General features: G+C 54.6%; 1 protein-coding gene across 2 annotated transcripts in view; it reads right to left on the bottom strand.

Annotated features, from left to right (window-relative positions):
* PLA2G6 (phospholipase A2 group VI) overlaps nucleotides 1-16,374 on the bottom strand; it is a 40,965-nt gene that overhangs the window by 14,317 nt on the left and 10,274 nt on the right. Inside the window, exons 2-9 of one of the 2 annotated variants that reach the window (XM_065886799.1) lie at nucleotides 14,773-14,988; nucleotides 13,577-13,760; nucleotides 11,816-12,003; nucleotides 9,512-9,608; nucleotides 8,161-8,343; nucleotides 4,471-4,579; nucleotides 3,264-3,422; nucleotides 1,436-1,514 (exon numbers count right to left, since the gene is read on the bottom strand). In XM_065886799.1, coding sequence (XP_065742871.1) covers nucleotides 1,436-1,514; nucleotides 3,264-3,422; nucleotides 4,471-4,579; nucleotides 8,161-8,343; nucleotides 9,512-9,608; nucleotides 11,816-12,003; nucleotides 13,577-13,760; nucleotides 14,773-14,988 — 1,215 coding nt within the window. The remainder of the gene's footprint in view (nucleotides 1-1,435; nucleotides 1,515-3,263; nucleotides 3,423-4,470; nucleotides 4,580-8,160; nucleotides 8,344-9,511; nucleotides 9,609-11,815; nucleotides 12,004-13,576; nucleotides 13,761-14,772; nucleotides 14,989-16,374) is intronic. The other variant, XM_065886801.1, reaches the window with a different exon arrangement.

Here is a 16,374-nt window from a genome sequence, read left to right as displayed (position 1 = left end):
TCTTCCCCCCTTGAGGGCAAGGCCCGGCTCTGCGGGCGGGAGGCGTCCCACGGACACACAGCTGGTAGATGGAGGAGCCTGCGCCGCCCGCCTGCGGGGTCCCTCGTCTTTTCCTGGACAAGCTGCCCAGCCCTGCAGCAAGCCCAGAGCGTGTCAGAGGAGGCGGTGCTGTCGCCGGAGGCCTGCGGGGCCCCTGGCCAGGGAGGCTGGAGCAAAGAGGCAAGAGACCTTTCTGAAGATGTGGGGCTGGCAATGGAGGGAGCAGGGCTGAGCTGTGTGGCTTAGAGACCTGCGTGGGGAGGTCCTCACACACCTGCGTGGGGAGGTCCTCACAGGGGTATCCCGACTCTTGTCTCAGCCCCACCTCTAGGGAGGGCGCTCAGGCTTGTGCAGACTCCCCAGTCCTGCTGGAGAATCTGCTGCCTCCTTCCTCTTACCGGCGGGGACCTGTCAGTCCTCCCTCTGGTACCCTGCTTGGCCCCTGCGCAGGTGTGTGTGTGGGAGGGGGGGCGCAGTGGGAGGGAAGGGGGAGACGGCCAATAGGGCAGGTGCACCCTCAGGGCACATGGCACAGGGTGGCCGAGGAAACGAGTGGGCTACAGCAAGGGGAAGCCGAGCCTTCTGACGAGGAGAGGCCCAGCCACCGATGTGGCTGCCTGGTCCTGGGAGCTGCTTCTGGGAGAAGAGCTTTCCCCGCAGGGGAGGGCACTAGGGGTGCAGCCAGGAGAGAGCCTGCAGGAGCAGAAAGGGCATGGACTCGGAAGCCCTGGGCTGAGTCTGCTCAAGTCACTTAACCTCAGTTTCTGCATTTGCAAAACAAGGTTACTAATGCCTCCCTAGGAAGGCTGTTCGGAGCACAGGAAAGTAAAAAACAGAGAACAAATAAACCACCTCCAGCATCACAGGGAAGGGTGGAGAGAGCACAGCTGACAGGAAGCACGTTTGTCCTGGTAACTCGCCAAGCTGGTGGGCACTGATTCTGACAACCACTGTCACCAGGGACTGTCCTCAGGGACAGGGCTTGGGTTTCTTCCCTTTGTGCCCATCACCCCAGCCTGCCTCCTAGAATGGGCCTGGGTATACGGCAGATACTTGGGGAACCAACCCACCCACTAGCTCTTGGAGGGAGGCAGGGTCAGCATCAAGGCAGCTGAGGGCTCTCTCCAGAGGAGAGCTGGGCCACCTCCCCCGACAATCCATGACAGGGTCGGAGAGAGAAGGGACAGGGCCGCAGCCAGCTCACTGTGTGGCCCCGAGTCGGCACAGTGATTGACGGAGAAGCAGGCCCAGCCTCCCTAAAGACTCAGTCTCTTTGCTGTGAACTACAGAGAGTGCGAGCTACCCTGCAGAGCCAGATACAGACGAGAAAAAGTCCCACACCTGCTGCATGGCACCCAGCAGAGGGCCTGCCCATGAGCCTGCCCCCGACACTTACATCCGCTTCTCGTCCCTCGTGGAGCTCAGGATGAACGCCGGCTTCCGGGCCCGGGAGATGTGCAAGAGGTCCTGCAGTTCTGTGAGGCACAGGGCAGGGGGGGCTGGGGCCAGGCACGTGCCGCTCCCCGCCCCCCCATGGGTCCTGAGGGCAAATCTGGAGCTGTGCCCTTACCCCACTGTCCCTAGCAGGAGCATCCGCTTCCCACCCCCTGGAAGGGCTCTTCATCCCAGGATACAGCAGGGCCAGAGGCCACAGGCCCCTCAGGGAGCGATGGGCTGGAATTCAGAGGGGAGCCCGCTGCTCTGGGAATGGCAGCCCACCCTGCCCGGCCAGCTCCCGATTTTCCTGTCTTCCTCGCAAAGTTGACAAAGCATTTCTTCCTGCACAGGAGCCGGTGCTGCTGACAGCCGCCGTCACAGAATCACTGCCCCGATTTACAGATGAGACTCAGAGAGGTTATACAGCTCAGCCAAGGTCATTTAGCCAAAAGGGCAGAGTTAGGACATTCCTCGGGGTTTAACTCCATGAAGGAATGGAGATATCCTGACCATCTTCCAGATGCCTCTTGCCCTGATCCCAGGTCTGGAAACTTCCCCAGCGGCCTCAGATCGGATGCACCCACCCATAGCATCCATGTTTTCCCCTGTGCCCAAGGCCCATCCCACGCCCACCAAATGGATTAGCTGCCCTCCTGACAAGCAGCCCGGCCCCAGGTCGCCCGGCCCAGCAGTGCCACGTCATCCCGATTCTGACGGGCCCTTCCCACAGCTGTGCATGGAGTCTAGAAGCAGCAAAGCAGGACGGCAGGCTGGCAGGCAGTGTGTCTCCCCCTCACCAGGGCAAGTGGCCAGAGTGGACAAGGTAAGTGGGAGACTGACCAGGAGAGGCGTGGACAGAGCACCAGGGAGAGGGGCTGCAGCTGAGAGGAAGGAGCAGCGGGGACTAGAGCTGCAGCGAACTTGCGGCACAGCGGGCTCTGCGGCCCCTCTAGGCCCAGGGCATTACCCATCTGACGCCGCGCCCCAGGCCCACCATCCAGCCTGGCTTAGGTGGCTGATTGCCTGTAAAATTGAGAGATAACGATGGGGGGCAGGTCCTGGGTGGGGAGGGGCAGGGGGAGGAGAGAGGCGGAGCCAGAAGGACTAACTGTGGCTGCCAGCTCTGCCCGTCCTGAGCTCCAGGGTTGGCCGGGGTATCCTGGCTGAAGACGCTGGTGTCTGATTCGCCAAGAGTTAAAAAAAAAAAGCACCAGCTTGCCAAGGATCGGTCTCTGACTGCCCTGTTCAGGGAAGCCCGCTCCCAAACGATCCAGGGCCCTGGGTGGGCCAGCCCACAGAAGCCCAGAGAAGGTCCCCGCCTCCTCAGGGGCTGTCTCCACGGACACCAAGGATGCATGGGGCAGATCCTGGTTGCCTGGCCAGTAGGTCACCAATGGGGCCGGAAGAGGAGCACACAGAGATCTGACAGAGATTCAGCAGCGTGGCCGAAATGCTCCTGGTCATAGTCAGAGGGCCGAGGGCTCTGAGCCACCACCAGCACTCCTCACTGCCCACCCGAGCTCCCAGGGCACAGAGAGGCCAAGGAAGTACCCACCTCATGGGTGTCCAGGGCACCCTCTGGGGGAAATGGACCGCGGGCCATTAGCCAGGGACCCCAGCAGCCTCTGGGCGCTATGGGTTGCTGGCTGCACCCGAGGCTGACAAATGCTGCCCACCCTCCTTTGCTTCCTTCAACAACTTCTCCCATGGGGCCCCGTTTCTTTCCCACAGGGACTGCTCTGACCCAAGGGCCTGGGAGCCAGGTAGAGAGGAGGGGAGCTGCCTACCTAGGTTGTTGAAGCTGATCGGTGGGGGCTGAGATCTTCCCAGGGAGAAGGAGTGCGTTGCTACGGAGCACTGCTCCACTGAGACTCCCTGGACGGGTGGGGAGCGGTAGTCGGCCCCCACAGTTCTCAGCAGAGTTAGGAGCGCCTTCCTGGTGACGACTTGTCATGTTTGGGGACGGGGAGATTGCACAGCGTCAGAAACTGTCGATGTGCAAGTGGGAGGTCCCTCCCTTCCACACATGGTCCCCTCTCCCAGGCCATCTGGGTATGTGGGGGGTCGGGGGTGCCCCAGAGCCCTGATCCCACCCTGACAGGGCGTGCTGACTCTAGTCTGTTATATCCAAAGCAGCTGCCCGGGGCTGGGGCGGGTCCTGGGAGTCGGACTTGGAACATGGAGGGAGGAGGTCGGTGTTGCCTGGCCCGAGTGTTTGAGGAACCCCCGCTTTCCCTTCTACACCAGTCAAGGAAGCAGGACTCCCACCTCCACGTTCGGCAATTCTTGAGGCTTTCAGAGCTCAGCAGGAACGAACCGGCCAGTGGGCATTTACTCCCATCTAACGGATGGGATAACTGAAAACGCACAGGCACACACGCTTGCTAGCAAACGCTATCAGGTACACACCCGCAGCAACCTCCACAGTTCCCCGGAACCTTCCAGAGGGCGCCAGCCTTCCGGTGAGGAGGATCTGCTCTTTCCAGCCCTGAAGCCAAGGCTCACTGAGCCAGCGCGCAGCACATGCATGGTGCCTGTGTGCACGAGGAGTGCACACGTGCCATGTAGCACATGCCTGTGTGCACCGGGGGTGACACGTATCATGCAGCACATGCATCGGCTAGTGGCTGCTCTTGCAAGTGGCTCCGTCAGTGAGTTCCCCAAGAGTGGGGACGAGGGCTGCTGCTGCTGCCTACCCCGCCCCCCACCCCCCAGAGTCCTGGCACCCTGAGGCAGGATGGTGGCCGCACAGAAGAGGACACTGCCTTGGCAAGCCTCCTGGGGCCCCCATCTAGTGGTCAGGGGCCCTGTTCTTGGGAAAAGGAAACTTCCCTCTGGGCCTCCCACTGCTCCTAGCCACTCTGTGCAGGGAGCAACTGGGGGCGGGTATGGACAGGACGTGGGCAGTTGATGGCTGGGACTTCCCTGCTCCCCAGTCCCTGCACCCCACACCCACCCCTGCCCAACTCTGGTCCCAGAGTACAGAGCACATACGTTTGCTATTCTTGGAGGCCATGAACGCAGGAGTTTCTCCAAAGTCATTCGGAATGTCCACCTCTGCCCCAAACACAATGAGGGCCTTGATCATCTCCATGTTGTCTTTCTGTTGGTGATGGAGTGAGGGGGAAATATGCAACAGCTCAGGGAAATGAAGACAGAAAGGACCCCAGCCTCTTCCCCTCCAATCCATCAACTTGGCGGACCTCTCACCAGCATGGGGAGAGACACTGGAACCCTTCTGACCCCGACCCGCAGTCAATCCCATATTGCACAGTCTACAGTGGAAGGCCACTGCCCTGACAAACAGGCTTACAAGTATCCCCAGGTGAGAATTAAAAAACCCAGCCCCGCCAGCTCCTTCTCTAAAGAAGCAAAACATCTATGACCCCCGACCCAGGAGCCGTGGGGCCACTGAAGGATCAGCTGCTGGTCGCTCACAGGACCAGCAGGAGAGGGTAAGTGAGGAAAGGCCCCCATCGAGTCCAGGGCCCCGGTTCTGAGGGGGAAACCGAGCACACATCCTCCCTGACGGCAGCCCCCTCCTCAGAGAATGCGCAGTGAACGTCTGGAGGCTGGGCAGCGGGGCCGGGCTGGGCGTGTTTTCCCAGTACAAATCAACAGACTGGCTGCCAGGAGACCTGAGTGCTGGGCTTATCACCTCCCTCTCTCGGGGCCTGATTTCCTTGCCTAGAGAATGAAGAGGTGTGTCTAGAAAGCCGTTTTCCAAACTGCTGTTCATGTACCATTAGGATGTATATGGGCACAGGTAAACGTGTGTTTTAACCATTAGTTATGTATTTCTTCTTTGGTCACCTTTTATTTGTGGCACTGGTTTACCACCTATGGTGGTAATATCACAGTTCCTTCAAAATAAAATTGAAGCTTCAAAGCAAGCCAAATTAAAGCAATGATTAAGTACAAAATTGTAAAAGTGGCTCGTGAATCCGCCAAAAACTGCATACATGGTTAGGCAGGTGACTGGAGTATGGAAGCAATGGCCTATGTCAGCAGTTCTCAAAGTAAGCACTGTGGACCCCTATGAACACGGAGACCCCTTGGAGGGTTCAAGAGGTTAGAACCATATTCATGAAAACATCAAGGTGTCGTCTGCATTTGCACTGTGTTAACTTTTGCACCGATGGTGTAAAAACGACTGTGGATAAAACTGCTGGTGCTTTAGCATGAAGGCACCAAGGCAGTGGCCCCAAACTAACAGTCATCACGCTTTTCTCCTCTGCCACGCACTCATCGTAAAAAGTAAACTCATTCATTAAACAGCCAGCTTCACTTAAGAAGGCCCTTGATGAAGCCGTAAGAAATGTTAATCTCATTAAGTTTCGACACTGGTGTATTCGTTGTCATAAAATACACAGTATGCACAAGGCATGTCTGTGGCCTAACCACGTATGATGGTTGTCTCGGGAAAAGCACTGCGTGACTGTGTCAGCTGCAAGCAGAAGGAGCTGCTTTCTTTGCAGGAGAAACTGTTTTTAGTCGAGAAACAACTGGCAGACAAACTACAGTTGTTCAGCATTGGGTATCTAGGAGGTATTTTCTCAAAAATGAATGCGGTGAGCCTATCACTTCAAGAAAAACAGCTAGCAGTATTTTGTGCCAGTGATAGAACTCAAGCTTTCAAACAATAACTGGAATTCTGTGGGCTTCCGTGGTGGCGCAGTGGTTGAGAGTCCGCCTGCTGATGCAGGGGACACGGGTTCGTGTCCTGGTCTGGGAAGATCCCACATGCCACGGAGCGGCTGGGCCCGTGAGCCATGGCCGCTGGGCCTGCGTGTCCGGAGCCTGTGCTCCGCGACGGGAGAGGCCACAACAGTGAGAGGCCTGCGTACCGAAAAAAAAAAAAGAACTGGAATTCTAGAACACTGCTCTGTGTCATGATGGGCTTGACAGCTTCCCCGAACTTAAAGACTTTTCTGATGAAATTGTGGTGATATTTACAACTGTGGGGTTTTGAGACTGTATAACAAAATGGGTCAACATCTGGTAGCTAGGCATACTCAGCAAACCAATGTCTTCCAAGAATGACACGAAGTCGTGCAGGGGTAAAGATCCAGGCAAAGTGCAAAAGATGCCAATGGTTTTCACAGTAACAGAGTGAAAAGTCCGAGGAGATGATTTCAGAGTGTCCACTGCAACCAACTTGTCAGAAACTACCCCTTGTCAGTTTTGGTGCAATACGAAAGAATATCCAGGGGGAATTCCCTGGCGGTCCGGTGGTTAGGACTCCACGCTTTCACTGCCAGGACCCGGGTTCAATCCCTGGTTGGGGAACTAAGATCTCGAGAGCCACGCAGCGTGGCCAAAAAAAAAAAAAAAGAAAAGAAAAAGAAAAAAGAAAGAAAGAAAGAATACCCACAATTATCTGCAAAGGCACAACTACATATCTTTTCCAACTATGTACATATCTATGTGAGGCCAGAGTTTCTTCATATTTTTAACATATGCAACAACGTACTGAATAAATGTAGCAGAAGACAGGAAAATCCGTGCCTTCTCTGAAGCCAGGCATTAAAAAGATTCACAAAAATGTAAAACGATGCCAACTCTTTTCAATTATTTTTTGTTTTGGAAAATAAAGTCGATCTTCCATAAAAATGTTACTAATGTTAGCATGGGCTTGGTAAATTATTGTTTTTTTTAAATGAATTAATAAGTACCTTGAAAATCCCTCACTTCTAATTTCTAATATGGTAAATACGGATAGATAACATTCAAATAAACAGTCTTTGAGATTCTCAATAATTTTGAAAAGCATAAAAGGATCAAACAGACCAAAAAGTTTAAGAACTGTTCAACTACATAATTCAAAGGGCCCATTCGGTGCTAAAAATGTCCACAGTTTTATTTATAGTTTCAGTCTCTTGGGCAACATCCCCTCTACAATTATGACCTTTGGTATAAAACAGGATGTCTTTTACTTTGTCCTAAATCTCCTTCTTTTAGAGTTCCAGGGGAATCTCCTATTCTATCACTCCGAGACATGTTGAACAGAATTATGGGTACATATGGTTTGCTACAGTTATATACACACACACACACACACACACACACACACACGTCTGTAACAAATAACACTCCCTCCCCTGCATTTAGTATGTCCATGATGTAGTTGTCTAACCAGACTGTAGGGGCTTTAAGGGCAGGAACTGTGCTCTCTAATGAACCAGCAAAGGTGACCAGCAGCTACCATGGGCCACCAAGATGTGTAAGCAGGCCCGGCCTTCCAGGAGCTTGGCGTCTACCAGGGAGATAAGGGCAACATGCAGATGAATAGTTTTCCCTGATGACGCAGGGAAGGAGAACGAACGTCTCGGGGATGCTTACTCCACGCCAGGTCTTACATGTGCTACTTAGACATCCCTCATGGAGTTACCGGGTGTCTATTACTGAATCCACTCAACCACTCTGTCAGGTGGGTACCAACACCTCCATTCTCCAGATGGAAGTCAAGGCTGGCAGAGGTGATGTGAGTTGCCCAAGGCCACGGTCAGTAGCCAGAGCTGTATTTTCCCCTCTCACAGCATCCAGATGTCACATGGGGGCACGGGAATGAGAGGTCCTGGAGCACAGAGGAAGGGGCTCTTATTCTGGGCTCAGAGCGGGGCATGCCCCAGCCCTGCTGGTCACCTGCACCCCTGCTGAGCAGGCAGTAAGCCCGGGGCTCACCGACATGGCCAAGTGCAGCGGCGTGTTGCCGTGCTCGCCGCGGGCTTCGGCGTTGGCCCCGTGGGTCAGCAGCACCATGACGCAGTCGAAGCGGTTGCGCATGACGGCCACGTGCAGGGCTGTGTTCCCCACGGAGCTGGTGCTGTTCACGTCGCAGCCCCGTTTCAGCAGCAGGCGGGCCATCTGCGGAGACAGGGTTCCGGCCCGAGTCAGCAGGGTGCTGAGAGCAGCTGCGGCCTGGGGCACCTGGGGGCACCTGGGCAGGGCCACTTCCTTCAGGTCTCGGGCCTCTGGAAAGCTCCAGCAATGGGAGGAGCCAAGGTGGTAGGCCCCAGTTCTGGGGGTGGCCCCAGATCTTGCCTCCCACACCGGCCACACCCCAGGAACTAGGGGACAAAAAGCTGAAGCTGTGGTGACTTTTTCAAAGGGCTTCAGGGTCCTTTCCTGGAGCTCACAGGACCCCATCCCTCCCTGCAAAGGTTCCTCTGGGCCCTGCCCCAGAAATGCCCCACTCCCTGCCACCCTGCCCGGGACCCTGCAAAGGTATGACCCCATCTGGGCCTTGGCAACACACACCCTTGCTCACCCAACAGCCCCGGAGAGCCTGGACTTTGGACCCTGACGACCTGAGCCCAAAGCTCAGCCCCACTTCACCCCCATTGTCCGAGCTTGGAAGGGTCACTGTACCCCTATGCACCTCAGTTTCCTCTGCTGCGAAAATGGGAATGCAAGTTCCCACGTCACAGAGTGTGCTGACCAGGAACAAGAAAACATTCAGGAGGGCCCGACTTGGTGTCTAGCTCCTGGTGTGAAGGTATCCACAGTGGTCGTCAGTCTCTTCCCTCCTGGCCTGTCACATTTATGAGTATCCCATCATCTCTGAGGGCATCCAGTGCACTGATAGCTGTGCTTCCTGGAGATAAGTGATCAGAGACCTCCATCCTCCCAGGGGCTCAGAGCTTAGCTCAGGGAGAGGCCTCAGAGGAGATGCCGGCCAGGCTCTCTATAGACGAAACGAGAGCCACCATCATCACCATCGGCATCACCACCATCCGTCACCTTCTATTTGCGATGAGGTGCTTGACAATTTATGAGGAATTTTCTCGCGCACTGCTTTGCTGACTTCACGATACCTCCACAGGCAGGCCACAGATCCCCAGTTCACACATGAGGAAACCGCAGCGGGGACACTCACCTGCAATGCCAGGGCACCATCCCTCCTTGGGCTTATCTCCTGGGCCCCCAAGTGCCTCCCGCAGAGACCTCTCAGGAACCTCCTTCCTATAGGTAGCTAAGGAACAAAGGGCTCTGGGACCCTCCCCCTGCCCGGCTCACCCTCAGACCTGCCTACCTCTGCGGTCTTGGCCCAGTGGAGGGGGCTGGCTCCATAGCGAGGGTCTTTGCTGTGGATCTGGGTGCTGTCCATGCTGACAATCATCTCAGCACACCTGGGGAGAGAGAAGCCACGTGGGAGTGAGGAAGGCCAGCGGGGGCAGCCTGACACTGGAAGAGGCCACGAATCAAGGCTTCGTCTACTGGTGAGGGAGAGCTCCTGCAAATACAGTTGCAACAAAACCAACCAGCATGCATACGGTGATACGGCAACGGTATCCTGAGCCCCTCAAGTCACATCTCAAGCCCCCTCCTCCAGGAAGCCTTCCTTGCTGACTTCGGTCAGCAATGATCACGCTCACTGGTGCTGGCTGCAGCGTCAGACAGGCTTGAGGTTAAGCCCCAGCTTCCCACTGGTGACCTCTGGAAAGTGGCTGGGCCTGTCTGTAACATGGGTGCCTGTGACTAGCACACGGCCACCCTCTATCCTCCCCTGCTTCCCAAACGACTGGTGTTGCAAGTAGCGACTGCGTCCCGTAGGAGGCAGTAGGCAGGGTGGTTACAAGTGCAGTTGCTTTCCACTCCTAGATCGACAACCAAAAGAACTGAAAGCAGGGGCTCAAGAAGATACTTGTATGCCAGTGTTTACTGCAGCATTACCCACAATAGCCAAAAGACGGAAACAGCCTAAGTCTCCACGGACATACGAACGGATAAGCAGAGCGTGGTATATAAAATGGAGTAATTCCGCCCTAAAAGGGAAGGACCTTTTGATACAGCTACGACACACACGAACCTTGAAGACATCATGCTAAGTCAAAGTGGGGTCCTGGGCCCAACCCAGCTCTCTGTGAAGCTCGGCTGAGCCAATACCAACAGCAGAGGGGCCCCCAGATTGGGGCTGGGATGGAACCAGTCCCAGTAACCCTAACACTTGTGATTCTTGGAGTATGAATGCGCGGGCTGCCACGTGGCGACAGAGAGATGTGCCCCCTTGGAGCCCTGAGAGGAGCGTGGCTGTGTGCGGGGCGCACCCGAGGTATGAGACGACTCGCGTTGTCTCATCTGCAACGATCCACACGGGAGGCCTGGGGTGTGGTTGCAGGTGTCTGAGGAGGGAGCAACCTGGGCCACATCGGGATCTTGGAAGTAACCTGGACCTAGAAGGTGACTGAAGCCAGTAGGGTGGCTGGAGCCAAGCTGGAGCAGGGCCACCGTGCCAGCCCTTGGGTATGGGAGAGCATCGCTCATCACGTGTGTCCATTCAGGTTGCAACCTGCAACTCAGTAACTGGGGGTGACTGGGGGTGGGAGTGCTGGGATTGTCTCCAACCATTTGGTCAAATCTTCCCAAAAGTTCTAGTTCATCTTGGCTGTACGAGGAAGAATCAAGGAAAGGAGGGTTTGTCCAAGCTTGCACCAGACCTTCAAGGGGACATCAATGCCCTCCAGGGGCCGAAAGGTGGGTGCAGACCCCAGAGGAAGGAAAACCCTGAGGGAGGGGGAGCGTGCCTGCCCCCAACCCGAGGGCAGCCCCTCTGAGCTCATTTCTTGCTGCCCGTCTACCACATGGCTCTGGAAAGTACTGGGCGACTTCTGTATCCCCTGTTCCGGGCTTTCTCTCAACCACCTCTGTAAGGCACAGTGCCTGGGACTGAGGGACCACCTGACTCATTCACTCACTCATTCATTCTAGCTACTGTACCTGCTGGGCAGTATTTTGGGATAGTCATCTCTTTTATCCCTCCTACATACACACACGCACGCACGCGCACACACTGCACGTGGAGAAGAATTATCCTGAGACCAGGTTTCCCAGGGCTGGGGAGGAAGGAAGAAATGAGTGGTCTAGAGCTCCCCAGGACATGGGCCTGGCACCTGAGTCCCAGCAGTGCCACCCCCCAGGAAGGAGGGATGCATCAGGCGGATGGGGCCCTGGGCCACCTTGCTAAGCATTCCTAGGTTTCGAGTTGGGCAAAGAAGCTGCACCAGCACAGCAGCCGTGAAGGGGCTGCTCAGATCAGATGTGGTGGCAAGTTTAAGACTGTTTATCTCCAGTTTGGTAGAGGGAGGCTCACGGTCAGCAATTAAGGTGCACGACTGAGCAACTTTCAAAGTTCTGCTCTCTGCACAGCAGAGCTCGTGGGCCGAGACTGACACCCCCACACGTTCATCAAACACTTTCTTTGTACCAGGGCAGCCCTTGGCACCAGGATCTGACACGCACCTAATGAGCCTGTGGAGGCCACCGCTCGCCTGGGCAGGGGGACTGGCCGCGCAGACGGGAGGCCCCTCGGATCACGTGGGGCAGGGCAGGGTCTTACCCCTTCCGGGAGAACTTCATGGCCACGTGGATGGGGTAGCCGCCGGGCCCCACGACGTCGCAGCGAGCGCTACACAGCAACAGCACACGGACCATCTCCTGCTTCCCCAGCTGGCAGGCCAGGTGCAGCGGGGTCAGCCCTCGGTTATTCACCTGGTTCACGCCCGCCGATGCGTTCTCCCCTAGGAGCTGACAGCAAGACCTCGCGGTGGGCAGGCGCCAAACACAGCGCGGCCCCTGGCCTGTCCCTCTGCTAACATCCACCGCTGTGGCCGTCCCTCTCTGGGGCCTCAGGGGAAGGGAAGCTGGACTCCACGAGAACACTGACAAGAACTTCAAGAGAAGCCACCAAGAAAGGAGGCTTTGGGGAGAGAAAGAAGCTGACTGTGCCAGTATTGGCTGGGGCGCTGGTCTGGCATGACCGTGGCGTGTATGAAAAATTTCCCAATCAGGAAATGTGAAAGAGGTTGTACCTAGGATGGGCACTGGGGGTCTGGGTGGGAATGAGACTTGCTTTCCATTGCATACCCTTCTGTCCTGCCTGAATTTTTCAGCTACGTGTAGGTATTATTTTTTCATTAAACAAAACACCAGTATTAATAAAACGGCCATGAGGATTTTAGTTCCTCGACTGTGGTTGCAAGCCGTTTCCCTGAGGTTAATTATGACCCCTGTGCACCCCTGTGACCGGCTGGGTCTGTGGACAGGCTAGGGACACAGCAGGTGCTGGCCGAGGTGCTGGCATCCAGGCCCGATTCAAGGGCCAGCCCCACCGCTCACAGCTCCGTGGCACCCCTCCCCGGGCACAAAACTTCGCTGAACCTCAGTCTCTTTGGCGAAGAGAAGAAGCTAACGGCCCCCACCCACAGAGGTTATCTTGAGAATTAACTAGAACACATAAAACACTGAGTACAGGGTCAGGCACGGGACCAGCGGTGAAGGACAGCTATTGATAAGAGTGTGTACCCGCCCTCCGAATCGACGCAGGCTGTACGTGGTGCTGTGCTGGGCACACAGTGGGGTCTCAGTAAGGGCAGAGTTCAACAGTGGGGATAGAATTCCCTTCCCTGACAGCACTAACCATAAGACAGGAATCCATATTTTCTGGAATAATGTGGTCCCATTCTGATGCCAAGGCACAGAGAAGGATATAACCTTTACAAGAATCTTCTAATTCTAGGCAATAAAATACTGCCCAGTATTCTGTCTTTTCTATCTGATATATAAGGTAGCCTTTTCATCATTTGATCTACTTGCCTACAATCTTTATTTTTTATTTTTCTGCCCAGCTAATCAAAAATTTAACGGAAGGAGTGCCTTTGGTGCAAATGCCTACAGGAGCCAGATGGAGTTTTGTTTGTTTTGAGTTACTGTAAAAAGTTAAGCTCAGGTCCTGCTGGACGATGGGCGCCTCCAGGCAGGGGCTGAAATCCACCCGGCCCAGGGGCCCAGCCTACGGTGAGTGCTCAGGAGAAGCTGAATTAAACTGACTGACGGGACTAGACCTTGAGCTCGGTTTGCTGGGTTGGAGGACTTTCCCAGGGTTGTAGGAGCAAAGTGGCCGAGGATGTGTCTCCTTGACAAGCTTGGGGAGGCAAGTGCCAGGTGGGGCTACACCCTCCACGAAGGGGCTCAGGCCTCAAGGATCAAGGTGGGGACAGTGAGAGGCCCGGAGGGACACCTGAGCCCAGAGGCCCAAAGACAGCTGCGGCCGTGGTAAGGAGCGGCCAGAATCAGTCGCCCTGTCTCCACCCCTGCTCACCTGCAGCACTTGGGAATTGTCACTCTGGACAGCGTAATGGAAGGCGGTCTCTCCGTTGTTGTCGGTGACGTCCATCTGGGCGTGGCAGTACTGCACCAGCTCCACCAGGATCTCCCAGTCGCCCTTGCGGCAGGCCAGGTGCAGGGGAGTGCAACCCTCCTCATTCTCCCTGTTGTTGGCGCAGCTGCAGGGGAGGGCCGGGGAGGTGAGGGGTGTGGCACGAGGTGGGCGGGGCACTGAGAAAGCCAAGTGCAGACGCAGGGGAGGTGGGGGAGGAGCCCAAGAGCATTCGTGCCCTGCTCAAGCTGGCTGGTTCAAACTCAGGGCTGAGTCACAATTTACCTGTAACTGATGTGACCTGTATCAGTTTTTAGTTCAGTTTGCACACCTGTATGAGGGATGTGCCCTAGGGCCACACCAGCCTTAAGTGGGCAGTGGGGTGGCATAGAAAGAATCGCAGAAGGCAAAAATCTCACCAACCTCGGGCAATTCACTTAACTTTTCTCGGGTCTACAAAAAAATAAAAATAATACCTGCCACGCCTGCCCTAGGAAATCGATAGAACTATTGTGAGATCAAACACCATTACGTCCAAGATCATGCCGGTAAACTGTAAAAGGCAGTGAAGATTTTTGAGCTTTGGGCCCGGGAGCTGAACCAAGCTGTCTGAAGCAGAGAACTGGAGGTGTGGCTACCTCAGGGCAGGATGGTGAGCTCGAGTCCTCTGGCTGGCACGGGGCCCTCCCCAGGGGCCTGTTGGCCGAACAGACATACGAGACTAAGTGTTCCAGCTTCCAGAAGGGCAACCAGGCCTTTGGAAGGAGACACCAAGGATCTGAAGCCCCTTCAGCCCTCTGCAGCTGAGTGACCTTGCACAAGTCACATAACCTCTCACTGGGATGACACTACTTCATGGGCATGTTGAGAGGATTCAAGTTCATGGTGGGTATAAAACAGCTACCAGGGGCCTGGCACCTGGCACCTGGCACCCCAGAAATGTTACATTGTTCCTTCTGACTTTAGTCAGCATTCCCCTGCTCTAACCCAGAGGCAATGCTGCCCCTTTTGAAGTCAAACGTTCTGGGCAACCTTTGAGTTTATGGAGGGGAACTGAGGCTGGACTGAGACTCCCCATCCACACCCAGTATCCCCAGGGTCCTGCCCTCCTGCCCCACCTGGCCAAGCCCCCCGCCCACCTGATGATGCGGCTGTGACGGAAGCACTCTCGGATCCCCAACTCCACCGCCAGGTGGGCCACCGACCAGCTGGGGTGGTTGCGGATGAGGTCGGTCAGCTGCTGCAGGACCTCAACATGCAGGATGTGGTTGGAGCTCTCGTAGAAGGGCGGCAACTGGGAAGAATACTGCTGGAAGTTTACCAGGGCATCGGCCTCTGTCTCCAGCTGGAAGAGCCTGAGGAGCCAGGGCAGAGGAGGAAGACACAGAAGTGAGCCGGGAGGAACCCTTGGCCTGTGCCCTTGATGGAATCTGAAGACTTGTGTCCCTGCAAACAGGTGCCTGCCTGCTTGCTGCTGTGGACTGACCTGCTCCAGCTGGACTCCCTTCGCCCACCACACACACACACCCCTAAATGGAGTTGGGGCTTTCTTTTTATTTGAAAAGATTTCCTTTCCTTTCTTTCTTTTTCAAAAAATATCATCACGTATATTTCCACAAGCATTGTTGCAAATCCATGGTCCAGCATGAAAGCAAAACTCCCCAGGCACATGAAGAGATAAGAAAACAAGAAAGATGGGACTTCCTTGGTGGTCCAATGGTTAAGAATCCGCCTTCCAATGCAGGGGACGCAGGTTCGATCACTGGTCGAGGAACTAAGATCCCACATGCCGCAGGGCAACTAAGCCCACGTACCGCAACTACTGAGCCTGCACGCCACAACTAGACAGCTTGTGCGCTGGAACTACTGAGCCCCCGCACTCTGGAGACTGCACACCACAACTAGAGAGGAGCCAGCGTGCCACAACTAGAGAGAAGCCCGCACACCACAACGAAGAGCCCATGCGCCGTGACAGAAGATCACACATGCCGCAACTAAGGCCCAGTGCAGCCATAAATAAATAAATATTTTTAAAAAAGAAAGTATGAAAGAAAACCAACAGAGACAATATACAAGAGAAAAAGACCTATAACTGGGGGGTCTACAAATACTGAAGTTACCTGACACAGACTTTAAAATAACTATGACAATATTAGGATAAAATAGAAGATTTACAATTTTGGCAAAACACTTTAAACTATATAAAATAAAGAACCAAGTGGATGTTGCAGAATTTAAAGATACAATTGCCAAAATTAAGAGCTCAGTGGTTAGGTATAATAGCAGATTGGACAACGCTGAATAGAAAATTGTGAAAAGGAAGATAGGTAAGAAAAAAGTAAACAGAATAAAGCATGGAGAGACAAAAGCTTGGAAAATACAGGAAACTAGATAAAAGCCATAGAATATATAATGTAAAGATCTAACATACATATAAGTGGAGATACAAAATCAGAATAGAAAAAGAATTGTACAGAAGCCATATTTGAAGAGTTAATGACTATGAACTTTCCAAAATTGATGGAAAACATTATTCCATTAATTTAAAATATTCTATAAATCCTCCTCTACCCCCCCCCCACCAAATCCACAGTTACATTCCTCCCACTGAGCCACTGAGTAGTGGGAATTTATGTGTCTTTACCCTTTAACCTGGCTTTGTAACTGCTTTACCAAGAATATGGCAGAAGTGATGCCGTCCTAGTTTCTAGAGCAAGGATTTAAGAGACTGGAAGCCTCTA

Source organism: Phocoena phocoena, chromosome 11 (assembly GCF_963924675.1).
Source record: "Phocoena phocoena chromosome 11, mPhoPho1.1, whole genome shotgun sequence".
NCBI classification, from domain to species: domain Eukaryota; kingdom Metazoa; phylum Chordata; class Mammalia; order Artiodactyla; family Phocoenidae; genus Phocoena; species Phocoena phocoena.
The sequence above is the reverse complement of the archived record's forward strand: the minus strand, read 5'-3'. Positions and strand labels throughout refer to the sequence as shown.